The 15,782-nt window shown below is 43.0% G+C and overlaps 1 protein-coding gene across 1 annotated transcript in view; it reads left to right on the top strand.

The window, feature by feature from the left end:
• The window catches only part of LOC122554028 (DDB1- and CUL4-associated factor 4-like), a 105,106-nt gene that overhangs the window by 25,220 nt on the left and 64,104 nt on the right, over nt 1–15,782 (top strand). Inside the window, exons 3-4 of the mRNA XM_043698515.1 lie at nt 2,012–2,115; nt 12,388–12,542. Coding sequence (XP_043554450.1) covers nt 2,012–2,115; nt 12,388–12,542 — 259 coding nt within the window. The remainder of the gene's footprint in view (nt 1–2,011; nt 2,116–12,387; nt 12,543–15,782) is intronic.

Raw genomic sequence — 15,782 nt, 5'->3', positions numbered from 1 at the left:
CCTTAAACCAATCCAAAATCCTCCTCTTGGAGCCCCATTTTTCATTTTTTCCACAGCAAAACTCAAAATGCATTGTGTCATGGAAATGCTGATCCATTGTCACTTTGACCCCCTGTCAGCTTCATTCCCTAAAACTAAGTCCAGCGTTATTCCATCTCTTGAAGAACCATCTGCATGTTGATATAAAATACTGACCTGTGTATTTCCAAGAAATCCACCTCCTCTTGACTCTTCATACAATGATTATTCCAATTTAATATTTGGATAGTTGAATATCCCTAACATATGTGTTCCCCTAGTATAACGCGTGTTTTGTCAAAGCAAATTGACTATAATGTGATTGGCGAATTTGAATGTTGTTTGGATGATGTGAACTTTCTGTTGAACAGATGCAGCAATTTTCTATAGCAGCTTTCTGTAGCGCAAGATTGCAGAGGAATGAACCATCGTGTAATAGCAGAATGCCCTGAACTTATCCTGTTATTGTTTTTACACCCTTCAGTGAATTGTCTTCATATCTGCTCTCAATTTACTTTTTCCCTAGAGATACATATTGAACTCCATTTAAGCTCTTTTTCTCTTGAACAAATGCACCATGACTTCTGCTTCACTAAATGAGTTTAAATTCCTCCCACTAGCAAACCTCCTACAAGGATGTTGGTCCCATTCTAGTTCAGATGCAGACCACCGTGCTTGTAGAGGTCGAACTTTCCCAGAAAAGGTCCCAGTGGTCCAGGAATCTAAAACCCTCCCTCCTGCACCAATTCTTGAATCACGCATTCATCTACTCTATTCTCCTCTTTCTTAGCTTGCTAGCCTGTGGCACCAGCAGTAATCCTGAGATTACACCTTTGAGGTCCTGTTCTTCAGTCTGCTGTCTAGCTTTCTGAACTCTTGTTGCAAGGCCTCATCCCTTGCTTTTCCTGTAATGTTGGTACCAATATATACCACAACTTCTGTCTTCCCAACCTCCGCCTTCAGGATGCCCTGCTCTGTGGAAGAACAGGACAATTAGTCCCAGTTTTGTTTTGCTATAGCCCTCTTTTTTTGTTTCCCCTTCAGTATGTATCCAGCTCTTATTTCAAATGAACCTAGTTCCCCAGCCCATTTAGGTATCGGAATGCACTGTGCAACAGTGCAATGGAGGCAGAGTCAGTTGTGAATATGATAGGGAATTGGATGATTACCTACAGAGAAAAGAATTCCAGGTTATGGGGAAAAAAAACCGAATGGGTCTGCCTGAGGTACTCTTACAGCCGAACCACACACCATGTTCTTGGATGCTCTACTTCAGTGCTGCTGCCTGAAGTGTATGTTGGGAAAGAACTCTATTTCCTCCTCCTGTTTTTCAGTTGCCCATCAAACTTGAAATGTTGATTTTGAAACATTACCTACTGCTAATAAAAAAGTTTTAGTCATTAATGTGTGGGCGGCATGGTGGCACAGTGGTTAGCACTACTGCCTCACAGCGCCAGAGACCCGGGTTCAATTCCCGCCTCAGGCAACTGACTGTGTGGAGTTTGCACGTTCTCCCCGTGTCTGCGTGGGTTTCCTCCGGGTGCTCCGGTTTCCTCCGACAGTCCAAAGATGTGCAGGTTAGGTGAATTGGCCATGCTAAATTGCCCATAGTGTTAGGTAATAAATGTAGGGGAATGGGTCTGGGTGGGTTGCGGGTCGGTGTGGACTTGTTGGGCCGAAGGGCCTGTTTCCATACTGTAAGTAATCTAATCTAATTAACTTATTAAAAAAAAACTTATAAATGAGGCTCTAAAGTGCCTAAATCCAAGTATCCAAATATTTTTGGATTAGGAAACTTATGATATAGCTATTCTTTAACCTATCAAGTTAGTATTTTCTTGAAGGAAGGCTATTTGTAGAGACTGTTGTCTATTTTCAGTTTAAGCATTTGTTTAATATGTTAATGTAGTTGCAGTTTGCAGATTTTTGAAATAATTCTGTAAAGACATGTCTCTTAATATTTAATTTCCTAAATTTGTTATAATTTGTTTAGGAACCAGAGATCTGATCCTCATGCATCTGTAAGTGGTTTAAGTGAACAGAATAGTTCAGCAACTGAATCAACAAGCAGTGCCTCCGTGTCGACTGATGTGCCAGGTGAGTATTTCCATGTTTGGCAACATTGTGCTTTATTACACTGCAAAAGAAAACAGTATTCAAACTGAGTCCAGATCCGGACCTATATTTGAGATCTTTGTTTCAGTTAGCCATGTCTAGAAAACTCTCACCACACTGACAACTAGCTCTCATTTATACAACTAATTTAAATCCAGTTGACTCTTTATTAATTTATCCATTACCTGTTCTCTCATTCCATTAGGTCTGGGGCATTACTTCAGATCACTTTAGATAATCCTGATTATTAAACATCATTTGTTATATTAAAAGAAAAACACTGTGCCAAGGGTTGTGGGGAAAATCACCAGTCTCGGAGTCAGAATCGGGGTTCAACAACAGAGTTTATTGCACAGGGAAATACCGGAGCTCTGGGGAGAGAGACACCAACAGCACAGTGGTCAGCTGTGAGTCTTCTCTTAACCTGGAGCCCATGTCAAGATACTTTCATACATTTTGTAATATAATAGGTCAGTGAAGAGGTTATTGTCTTTGTAACAGAGTTTGTTTATTGTAAACATTGCAGAATCGTTGATCGTTTCAGTGCAGTCATTCAGTTCCAGCACAGCCCTTGTTAATTTCAGCCTGGTCATTCAGTTTCAGCACAGACATTGTCAATTTCAGTATCTGTGCAGAAGTCCATTACTGTAGAAATGGGTGCTAATTGCTCTTCCTAAGAAAGACGATTACTGCAGTGCTAGCTATTAGCACTTTGTATTGAGTCCATATCAAGCTGTTAGCATTTCTATCAAAGATGTTAGCTGGACCCAGATACTTCGGCAGGCAGTGTACGCGACTCATGTGTATTCTCAGTGGCCATCTTGTGTGTCTGTGTGCCTGGTGTCACTCTACCCTGTGCCATCTCCCACTTCACAAGCGATATAAGATACACATGAGTGAGAAAAAAGAGCTAAAGTACTGAATGTTTAGATAACTGAAAAGGAGTAGCCAGTAATGTGTTCCAGTGTACAACCTGTGAATAATGCCCTTGGCATAGTGATAGAAGGATCTGCTGAAACAGGACATCCATTTTCTGGCCCCATGGGGAAATCTCATTTGCTATGTCTCCTTGATTAACTAAAATTGGAAAGTACTTTGACATAATACACAGGAAGGAGTAAGGGCTAATTTCACAATACTTTGAGAATTGTACCTTGAACAGGACCCTGGCAGTCCACACCCGCGCCTTATACATAAATTGCTTTGTATAATTGCAATATACAGGAAGAGCATTATAAAGAAAAGAATTGTCACTGAACCACTTGGAATAATGTTGGGATAGATGACCTGAAGTCTGGTCAGAGACATTAGGTATCACAGTGTGGAAAGAGGCCCTTCAGCCCATTATGTCAGTGCCAGTCATTAAGCATCTGTCTACACTAATCCCATTCTATGAAGTTTTAAGTGTTCATCTAAAAAGTTCTTTAATATTATGATGGCTCCTGCCTCTACGTCCTTTCAGGCATTGAGTTCCAGATACCATCACCCTCTGGTAAAAGGATTTCTCTTTAAATCCTCTTAAACCTCCTGTCCCTAAGCTTAAATCTGTGCCTTATGGTAACTAACCTAAGGGCAAAAATTAATTTCAATCTGACCTATGTACCTCATAATTTTGTACATCTCAAAAAATCTTCTTCACGTGGGCATCGTTGGCTATTATTGTCTGTACCTAGTTGTCCTTGAGAAGGTGTTGGTGAGCTACCTTCTTGAAACGCTGTTGTCCACTTGCTGTAGGTTGACCCACAATGCCGTTAGGGAGGGAATTCCAGAATTATGACCCAGCAACAGTGGAGGAACAGCGATATGTTTCCAAGTTGGGATGATGAGTGACTTGGAGAGGGGAAAGGGGGAACTTTGTAGATGGTGGTTCACGTGACTTATCTCTGCAAGTCTGACGACGTTGTCATTATTAACCCGAGGGCAGGTGAGGTTCACAAATGATTTCACTTTGTGACTTTGCTCCTTTTAACTTTGAATTTACAAGACTGGCATACAGGATTATTGATTTAGCTTGATCATTGCTTCATAGGTTATGGAACATTTCAAATCAGCCTGCATAGAGATCAGTAATGAAACCAATTATTTTTCATTACAAATGACCTCTACCAGGCATTCCTTGCACTTTCAAAACTCCCAAAACAAAACTGGCTCTTGAACTGTCCTTAATGAAATAAGATGTTATGCAGATATTATGACTTCTGTTTTGAGTTTCCATTACCTTTCCACTGTTAATCTCCAAATTAACGTGACTCTAATTATTTAAGTAAATCAAACTGCAAGCTTTCTAGAATTGATTCACTCCCAGAGTTGCTTATTAATTTCTTAACTTGATGCATGCATTTATCTACATTAAACTCTACAACCTAAGAGTTACATTCCAAATACTAACACTTGCTGAAAATATGTTGCTGGAAAAGTGCAGCAGGTCAGGCAGCATCCAAGGAGCAGGAGAATCGACGTTTCGGGCATGAGACCTTCTTCAGGAAAGAAGAAGAAGGGCTCATGCCCGAAACATCGATTCTCCTGCTCCTTGGATGCTGCCTGACCTGCGCTTTTCCAGCAACACTTTTTCAGCTCTGATCTCCAGCATCTGCAGTCCTCACTCACTTTCTCCTAGAAAATACTAACAGTTATATTGTAAAACACATGAACCGCAAACCCTTATATTCAGACCCACTGTCACTCCATAATTGCTGCACTTAGAGCAGAACAAATCAAGCTTGGGATGTTTTCTTATTTATAGAGGACAACTCTTCTCTGGATACAACTGGCTTGAGGAAAGCCTTGGATGGATTCAAGTGAATTGTTGGCATTCTGCTGCTGTGTTGAGGTTTGGCACAGCATTATGTAAAATAATTTCTAATTAACCTGTTCAAATAGTTGGGATTTGATTGTAGACCTTCTGGTCCAGAGGTAGAACTGTACCACAGGAAACACTGGGGTTATTTTATGGAGAGAAATTATCGATAGGTTGTAAATAACTGTGGGGCAAGTTGGTGGTAGGGGAAGAAAACAAATTTGGGATGCTTGTTGAAAGTGTGCATTTACAAATAGGAACCTAATTTACAAAATTTACATCCTCCAGGCACAACCTCTGACTGATATTTGACTGCATGGTGGCTCAGTAGTGAGCACTGCTGCCTCACAGCGCCAGGGACCGGGTTCGATTCCAGCCTCAGGCGACAGTTGTGGAGTTTGCACATTTTCACCATTACTGTGTGGGTTTCCTCCAGGTGCTCCGGTTTCCTCCCACAATCCAAAGATGTGCAGGTTAGGTGAATTGGCCATGCTAAATTGCCCTTAGTGTTCAGGGATGTGTAGGTTAGGTGCATTAGTCAGGTGTAAATGTAGCGTAATAGGTAGGGGAATGGGTCTGGGTGGGTTACTCCTCAGGGGGCCAGTATGGACTTGTTGGCTGAAGGGTGTGTTTCCACACTTTAGGGATTCTATTCTATTCTATTCTGATATTTCATTCCTTTCTTTTGGTTATGCTTTCTAAACTGGCATTCTGAATTGCTGAATAATTTCCAAGATCCAGGTAGTAATGTAATATATTATGCAGTGCATGAATGTATTCTAGAAACTTCCTTACTTTAAATAAAAGTCTTGCATGAGATGGTGCCCTTCACAGCAAAGGATAATTCAAAATAGCTTATAAGCAGTGACACTGTTGTAATATGGGTGACCTAGCATCATGTGCTGGCGTTTAGTTCCACATGTTTGCTAAACGTAGAATGTAGAACAGTACAACACAGTACAGGCGCTTCGGCCTTTGATGTAATGCCAACCTTTTATCCTACTCTAAGATCAGACAGACCTGCATACCCTTCATTGTACAATTTTTCCTGTACCTATCCAAGAGTTGCTTAAATGTCTCTAATGTATCTGACTCTACTGCCACCACTGACGGTGCATTCAACGTAGCCACCACCCTCTGAGTAAAGAACCTACCTCTGACATTGCCTGTAAACCTTCCTCCAATTACCTTAAAACTGTGCCCCCTGACATTTCAGTCAGGGGAAAAAGTCTCTGGCTATCCACTCTATCTATGCCTCTCAATATCTTGTACACCTTTATCAAGTCACCTGTCATTCTTCTTTGCTCCAATGAGAAAAGCCCGAGCTACCTCAACCTTTCTTCATAAGACATGCCCTCCAGTCCAAACAGCTTCCTGGTAAATCGCCTTTGCACCCTCTCTAAAGCTTCCACATCCTTCCTATAATGAGGCGACAAGAACTGAACACCATATTCCAAGTGTGGTCTAACTAGGGCTGTATAGAGCTGCATCATAACATCGTGGCTCTTAAACTCAATCCCTTGCTAATGAAGGCCAACACACCATACAGCTTCTTAACAACCCTATCAACATGGGTGGCAACTTTGAGGGAGCTATGGACATGGATCCCAAAATCCCCCTGTTCCTCCACACTGCCAAGAATCCTGCCTTTATCCCTGCATTCTGCATTCAAATCGATTTTCCAAAGTGAATGACTTCACACTTTTCCAGGTTGAACTCCATCTGCCACTTATCAGCCCAGTTCTGCATCCTGTCAATATGCCATTGCAACCTACAACAGCCCTCCACACTATCCATCACTCCACCAAACTTTGTGTCATCAGCAAACTTACTGAATCACCCTTCCGCTTCCTAGGAACTAGAAGTTGAAGCTAAGCCCATACTTGCAAGCTTCTGTATGTCCACTTTGAGATGTGATTGTGCAATTTCCAATTAGAAACTATTTGTTAAATAATCCAGACTATGCTAAGAGTTCCACAGAAAACTTATTTAAAATCATCAGCTGAGTCCACAGTGACCTTTACATGTTTTAGAATCTACATATATACACACTCAGGAGTCTGGTTAATGTAGGCAAAATTAATTTTGCATACACATTGCACCTTTTTCAAAAAACGGGGACAATGGAAACAGTGAAAACCTGCTGTATCCTGATGGTAACCAATCAAAGTGTACTTGCCTGGTCTGTGAATGAAGGTTAATACTTGTTTTTGCTGTATCTTCATGCCAATGATCTCCCAACAAATCAGTAACTTCTCATGTTATACAGAGTAGTGTCTTTTATTGCAAATCTCTCATATCCCCAGTTCTGATGGGTGCAAGTCAAAAAGCTTCACCTTCTCATCTTGTTTTACCAATTGTAGAATCATACAGTTCAGAAGATGCCCTTCAGCCCATCCAGTCTGAATAGCCAAAAGTACACTACTACTCATGCTTGTCCCACGAGACCTATAGCTTGAATGTTTTGATACTTAATGTGCTCATCCAGGTACTTTTTTTAAGATTGTGAAGTTTCTCTCCTCAACTACCTTCCAGTTGGTGCATTCCAGACCTTATCATCTTCTGGATGAAAACTCTTTTCCTCAATTCCCCACTAAACCTCCTCATATTCACTTGAAAATTATGCCCCCTTGTTATTGATCCTTCGAGTAAGGGGAACAGCTGCTTTCTATTCACTGTCATGTGGAGGTGTTGGTGTTAAACTGGGGTGGACGGGATCAGAAGTCACATGATACCAAACCATAATCCAACAGGTTTATTTGAAATCACAAGCTGCCCCTTTGTCATGTGAAGTGATGCGAAGCACTCAGGCACAGAATTTATAGTCAGGGAGATTAAAAGATCATACAAATGGTGTGAGTGGTGAGTTGACAGGCCAAATAAAAGATCTCTTCAGGTGATGGAGAGTGCCAGATGGTGTAATTAATCAAGAGCTGAATAGTAGATGAAGGGATGACCTATAATCCCACTAATTGAGGCAGAGAGATATTGCAAAAAAAATTAAAATCCTGCTGGTTCTAGAAATGAACCAAATGATTGGAATAACATGATAGGTATAAGAGTCACATGCGAAGGGTTTAACCAAAATAGCAAGTCATCCAAAACTGTACAAACAAATTAAGGTCTAGTTCATAACAAGTTATGAAGGTGATGATGTTAAAACAAAATGGTAAGGAAGATTTTACAGATACAGAACAGTATGGTGGGGGGGTCATATGTAGCACGACAAGAACCAAAGATCACAATTGAGGCCGTCTTCATGGATATGGAACTTGGCTATCAGTTTCTGTTTGGCGATTCCATGTTGTTCCATGTACCTCGAAGGACACCTTGGGGGATGCTTACCTGAAAATCAGAGGCTGAATGACCTTGACCACTGGAGCCTTCCCTGGAGGGAGGGAACAATCCTATCTGGCGATTGTTGTGCGGTGTCGATTCATCTGTTGTCATTATATCTGCATGGTCTTGCCAGTATACTGTGCCTCGCGGCATGCTTGCCTACAGCATGCAAGGTAGACAGCATAGGTCCAGTCACATGAGTATCTGCTGTTTACGTGGTTGACAGTGTCACTTCGTGTTATGGTTGTATTCATGTTGACGATCTGGCATGTCTTACAGAGGTTGCCGTGACAGGGTAGTCTGGTGTTGTGGTCGATGTCCTGAAGGCTGGGTAGTTTGCTGTGAATGATGGTCTGTTTAAGGTAAGAAGTGGAGGTGTAGGGATGACCTTGGCGAGATGCTTGTCTTCGATGACGTGGAAGGCTATAAAGAATATGGCATAGTTTCTCTGCTCCGGGGATGTACTGGATGACGAAGGGCTTGTATCCTGTGTCTGTCTTCTGATGATGTCGTTGCATTTTCTCACTGTGACATGTTGGAACTGGTGCTTGATGAATTGAGCATTGTGGGCCGTTCTTATGAACTGTCTTTCAGCATGTTTAGGTGTCTGTCACATCCCTCATCATCTGAGCAGATCCTGTGTACAGACCAGGCTTGGGTCCATAGGGGTGGCTTCTTTAATTTTTTAGGGTGGAAGCTAGAGAAATTCAGCATTGTGAGGTTATCTGTGGGCCTGTGGTAGATTCTATCTATCCTGTCCTCCCCCTCAAAACTTGATACCTGTCTGTCACTTTTCCCCCTTCAACCTTCTCTTCTGCAAAGAAAATAACTCAAGCTTATCCAGTCTTTCTTTTTAGCTGAAATGCTGCGTTCCAGCTGTCATCATGGTGAATGTCCTCCAGTACAATCACATCCTTCTGGTATTACGCAGACTAGAACTGTGCACAGTACTCCAACTGTGTTATAACCAAAATCCTATAACATAATCTACCTGCTCGTCTAATCGATTCCCTAACTGATAAATGTAAGCATCTGTACACCTTCTTAACTACTTGTTAACTTGCCCTGCTTTTTTCAGTCATCAGTGAAGAAGCACTCCGAAATCCCTCTTCCTCTGAGCTTCCTAGTTTTATGCCATTCATTGTGTATTCCCTTACCTTGTTCCACCTTCCAAAGCACGTCCCCCATTTATCAGGATTAAATCCCATCTGACCAATCTATCTATTTCCTCCTGTAATCTAACACCACCTTCCTCACACCAGCCTCAGTCTCACAAACAGCCTTCTACCACCAAACTCTGCTTCCTGTAATTAAGCCAATTTTGGATTTAACTTGCTAAGTTACCCTGGATCCCACGAACTTCATTTTCAGTTTCCCATATGGAGATCTTGAGGAAGATTTGGTGAAATCCATATAATCTACCTTAACAGCCCTACCCTCATCTAAACACTTGGTCACCTCCTTGAAACATTCCACCAAGTTCGTTGGGCAGAACCTGCCTCTGACAAAGCCATACTGACTATTCCCGATCAAATCTTTCCCCTCTAAATGGAGGTTAATTTTCTCCTTCACCATTTTAGCCAGCAGTTTACCTACTGCTTCTGATCTCTGATCTATCTGTTCCACCTTTATAAGAAGGGTGGTACAACATTAACTGTCCTCTGGCACCTCCCCTGTGACCACAGACAATTTAAAGATTTGGGTCAGAGCCCCAGTTATTTCCTTCCTCGTCTTTCAGCCTGGGATGCAACTCATCTGGACTTGGGGATTTGTCCACTTTTATAAATTTGCCAAAGCCCTTACTATCTTCTCACATCTTGTATCAATCAGCTCAAGAACTTCATGAATTATTTCTTGAATCCTGAACTTTTATCTCCCTTCTTCAAAGTAAAGCTAGATGTGACCTGCTCATTTAACGTTCTACCAACATTCCCCATTTTTACATGCAGATTTTTCTTTGGTCCCTAATAAACCATACTCTTTTCCTGGTTATCTTTCCCTTATTCTTTCCCTTGATATAATTGTACAATGTTTTTGGAGCAATATTTAATTTCTACTTTGCTCTTAACTTTTTTTTTCATACATCAAGTATTTATTCAATCCCATTTGGAAAAAAATGTGACTGAACCTGCATCAATCACTGTATAGAATAGTGAATACAGAGCATTGGAGAAAATTACTGCAGATGCTAGAAACCTAAAATAAAACTAATTGCTGCAGTGTCTATGGAGAAAGAAACAGGTAATGATCCAGACCTGTGACCAGATGAAGCACAGATTAGAAATGACCATGGAGACTAGCAAGAGCACGTGGGGAAAGTCTGTGATAAGTTGGAGGATAAGCAATATCGTGATGCAAAGCTCAAAGGAATGCTAATGTGATAAGGAAAATGGGTCAAAAGGAAATGCAAATGGCAGAATTCTGAATAGCTGCTACATACATTTTTTAATAATGGAAATGAATTAGAACAGAATTTGTTTCCAGCATCCTTCTGACAATACATTCCAGAACACATCAGCTCCACCCCCCTCCCCACCGTCTCCTGGTACTTTTGCCAGTAGTCATAAAGCCTTTGGTTACTGACCCTTTTGTCCTCGAAAACAATTTCTTCTTATTTATTTTATTAAAACCGCTCATGATTTTGGAATCTCCTGTTTTCCTTCTCTGCTTGAATGCAGGAAGAATGTTCCCAATACTGCCATTTTCAGAACCAGGAGTCACTCTAATGATGATACAGGTTACGCTTTCTCAGACTGAGATGAGAAGCTTCTTCACTCCGACTGAGTGAACCTGAATTGTCTACTACAAAAAGCAGTTGAGGCCAAAGCATTGAATTCATTCAAGAAAGAGTTAGATACAGTTCAAGGGGTATGGAGAGAAAGCAGGAACCAGGTACTGAGTTGGATGATCAGCCATGATCATATTGAAATGGCGAAGCAGGCTCGAAGCCCGCATGACGTGCTTCTGTTCCTATTTTCTATGTTTCTATGAAAAATGTGACAACCACGAGATATTTGGTTAGATGATCAAACCTCTTGGTCAAAGATTTTAAAGATTGTCTAAAAGATAGAAGTGAAATAGAGAGAAGGAGGATTTAATTGGAGAGGGAGTTTCAGAGCTTCAGTCCTTTGTAATTGAAGGAATGACAAGCAATGGTGGAGTGACTAATACCTCAATTTTACAATGAGATGCCAGTGTTGATCTGGGGTAGACAATGTCAGAAGTCACCCGATACCAGGTTATAGTCCAACAGGTTTATTTGAATTCACACGCTTTCGGAGTGCTGCTTCTTCATTAAGTGCAGTGAGGGAAGCACACAGGCACAGAATTTTTATACAAAGAGAATGGTAAGATAATTCCAGGTTGTTCAGTTTGGGCAAGTTTTTTTTAACCGGTCACACACAGAGTGAAGCTGAAAAGCCAGAATGATCAGCTGATCACAGGCTCTAAGCTTCTAAGGCGAGTCATTGAATCCCTACTTTGTGGAAGCAGGCCATTCATCCCATCAAGTTTGCACCAAGTCTCCAAACAGCATCCCATCCAGCCCCTCATCCAACCCTGGATTTCCCATTGCTAATCCACCTAGCTTCCACATCCCTGAACATTATGGGCAATTTAGTATTGCCAGACTGCGAGGAAATCTGAGCATCCGGAGGAAATGCACGCAGACACGGAGAATGTACATACTTCACACAGACAGTGACTTGGAATCACCAAAAAATGACCTCTGCTTCTCCAGGCTTTCTACTTAACCAAACCCCTCACCCTTATTCCATTCGAGTAAATTCACTCTGTCCTGGACAGTCTTCCTAAACTGTAGTGTCCAGAGCTGGATGTGATGTCTAGCCATGAATTTATCAGTGATTCATAACATAACTTAATTTCCTTTTGTACTTTGTGCTTTATTTGCAAAACAGAAGGTCCTTAATCTTTGTAACAGGGTTTGTTAATAGTCTCAATTTTCCATTTCTTCAATGATCCCCTTGAGACCAACAAACTTTCTTTTCAGGGCCTCACCACAGTGGAGATTGGAAATATTAAAAAAGCAGGTTTGTATGTCAAAGTGGAATAGTCCATGCGATTAAGTAATCGGGATTTTACCTTGTTTCTTCCCCCAGAGTTGCCTGGATTTTACTATGATCGCAAAAAGGACAGATACTTTAGGCTGTTACCTGGACACAATAACTGTAACCCTCTTACTTGGGAATCAATTAGGAAAACGGAAATGGAGGAAAAGCGATTGAAGAAGTTGGAAGAGGATGCTAAAGCTAAGGTTGTTAGACCTGTAGTTTTTGTTTTGAAAGAAAAGTTTGTATGAGATCTGTAAAGATGCGATAACATTATCGGATAGAAGGTACTCGAAATCCATGGCTAATTTTAAGCAGGTAGTAAAAGTAAGGGTCAGTGAGTTAAGTTCAGCCTGGGAGAATGGGGACCTGTAGTAGCTCCTAATGGGGACCTGTAGTAGCTGAAAATGGGGTTGTTTGTGATAGCAGTCCATGTGATGATAGCGTCTGTTGTGTGCGGGTTGGGGTAAGGACATGGGGGATGTTGTTCAGGCTGTAAAATAATTGAACTCAATGCTGTGTCCAGAAGGACGCATGGGATCCAAAGTTGAAAATGGGTCTTTTTCTTCCAGTTTGTGCTGAGCTTCACTGGAGCACTGCAGCAAGTTAGAGACAGATGTTGGCCAGGACCAACCAGAAGCTCGGTCATTTTTGCAAACAGAATGTAGGTGTTTCTGTAAAGCCTGCACTTTTTCTCTCCCAGTGTACAGGATACCATATCGTTAGCAATGTATAAAGTAGACTAGATTGAGTGAAGTGCAGGTAAACTGCTTCACCTGGAAGGTGAGGCTGGATAGTGGGGAGGAATGAAATAAATTGGCAGATGTTACACTTCTAAGATTGCATAGGAAGGTGCTGTGCAAGTGAGGTTGGTGAAGTTGTGGATAGTGTGGAGGGGTGTTGTAGGTTGCAACAGACATTGACAGGGTGCAGAGTTGGTCTGATAAGTGGCAGATGGAGTTCAACCTGGAAAAATGTGAAGTCATTCATTTTGGAAGGTTGATTTGAATGCTGAATGCAGAATACAGGGTTAAAGTTCCTCCACTCTTCTTGGCAGAGTGGAGGAACAGAGGGATCTAAGGGTCCATGTCCTTAAATTGTTCAAAGTTGCCACCCAGAATGTATATGGTGTGCACGGGGATTGAGTTAAGAATTGTTAGATAATGCTGCAACTTTGTAAAGGAGAAAGTGAGGACTGCAGATGCTGGAGATCAGAGCTGAAAATGTGTTGCTGGAAAAGCACAGCAGGTCAGGCAGCATCCAAGGAACAGGAGAATTGATATTTCGGGCATGAGCCCTTCAGGAATGAGGAAAGTGTGTCCAGTAGGCTAAGATAAAAGGTAGGGAGGAGGGACTTGGAGGAGGGGCGTTGGAAATGCGATAGGTGGAAGGAGGTCAAGGTGAGGGTGATAGGCCAGAGTGGGGGTGGGGGCGGAGAGGTCAGGAAGAAGATTGCAGGTTAGGAAGGCGGTGCTGAGTTCGAGGGATTTGAGTGAGACAAGGTGAGGGGAGGGGAAATGAGGAAACTGGAGAAATCTGAGTTCATCCCTTGTGGTTGGAGGGGTTCCTAGGCGGAAGATGAGGCGCTCTTCCTACAGCCGTCGTGTTGCTTTGGTCTGGCGATGGAGGAGTCCAAGGACCTGCATGTCCTTGGTGGAGTGGGAGGGGGAGTTGAAGTGTTGAGCCACGGGGTGGTTAGGTTGGTTGGTCCGGGTGTCCCAGAGGTGTTCTCTGAAACGTTCTCTGACAGGCCGCCTACTTGCAAAGAAGGATGAGAGGTAACCTGATAGAGGTGTACAAGATGATGAAACGTAGAGTGGATAGCCAGAGACTGGAAATTACTATCACAAGGGGGCATGCGTTTACATTGATTGAAGGAAGATTTAGGGGAGATGTCAGAGCTAGGTTCTTTACACAGAGTGATGGGTGGGTGGAATACACTGCCAGCAGTGGTAGTAGAGTCAGATACATTAGGGACATTTCAGTGACTCTTGGATAGGTGTGTAGATGATAGTAAAATGTAGGGTACGCAGAGTAGTTTGATCTTAGAGTAGGATAAATGGTTGGCATAACATTGCGTTCCAAAGGGCCTGTGCTGTGCTGTACTGTTATATGTTCTGTGAGGATGAGAGGGATCCTATCGTTGTGGGAAGGGAGAGAGGGTATGAGGGCCGAAATGCAAGAGATGTCTGTCAACCACAGTGGTGGGGAATCCTTGGTTGAGAAAAAAGGTAGACATTTTGGAGGCCCCTTTGTAGTATCATCAGAACAGGTGAAATGGAGGCGGAGGAAATGGAAGAATGGAATAGTGTCTTTTCAGGAAGCAGGGTGTGAGGATATGGGTCTGGTGGGTTTGTCATGGATATTGGTGGCCAGTCTATCTCTGGAAATGGAAACAGACGTCAAGGAAGAGAAAGGAGGAGGCGGAGATGGACCAGGTGAAGGTGAGCATGGTGTGGAAATTGGAAATGAACTTAGTAGACCTTTCTAATTCTGGAAGAGAGAGGCAGGCAGCATCGATGTTGACATTAGTATTCCAGAAAAAGAGTTGTGGGTGGGGGTTGGAGTAGGACGGGAAGAAGAAATGTTCCACAAAAAGACCAGCATAATAGGGGCCCATGCTGAATGCCACCCCTTTGATCTGAAGAAGGTGGGAGGAGTTAAAGTGGGAGAAGCTGGTTAAAGTGATTATGGGCTCAGCCAGGTGGAGGAAGATGGTGGTTGTGGATGGGGACAGTTCAGGCCATTTTTCCAGAACGAAGCTGAGAGCCCTGAGTTCATCCTGATGGAGCAGGACAACCAGTACCTACAACAAATCCGAAGCCTCCAGCAACAGACCTCCCTCCGGATCCTCCGCTCCACGCTTGCAGCCATGCGCCGCTACCTACATTCCCTGCAACTCGACCTACCCCAGCTCAGTACAACACTCTCACAGACCTGCAAAGGACCTCAACTGTTCTTCATCCACAGAAGGATCCATAAACTAAACAAACAGTTCTTCCTGGCCATATCGGAAATCAAAGACAGTAAGTACCAAAAACTTTCATGTACTTACCCCCACACTCTGGGTTCCTCAACTGTTCCAGAATCTTCCATCGGCCTCCGAAATCAGTCTGGCGCCATTACACACGCGGCCGCTACATTGCCCGCGGCAATACCTGCCGCCGCCGCCGACGATGACGTCACCTCCGCCCCCACCGACCTCGCAGCCTCCGCGATCGTCGCCCAAACAACCGCCTCCGCAATCGCCGCCCAGACAACCGCCTCCGCGATCGCCATGAAGACAGTCGCCGGCAGATTCGCGACCTCCGCGGCTATGGGGAATAACTCTGTCTCTGCGGTCGCCGCAGCCACTTCCGCCCCCCAGTGACGTCACTGAACTACAGGCCCACAACGCCGCATGTGTCTCCACCCCCACGCCGATCTCCACGCCTAACCCCGCCCCC

Source organism: Chiloscyllium plagiosum, chromosome 10 (assembly GCF_004010195.1).
Source record: "Chiloscyllium plagiosum isolate BGI_BamShark_2017 chromosome 10, ASM401019v2, whole genome shotgun sequence".
NCBI classification, from domain to species: Eukaryota; Metazoa; Chordata; class Chondrichthyes; order Orectolobiformes; family Hemiscylliidae; genus Chiloscyllium; species Chiloscyllium plagiosum.
The sequence above is the reverse complement of the archived record's forward strand: the minus strand, read 5'-3'. Positions and strand labels throughout refer to the sequence as shown.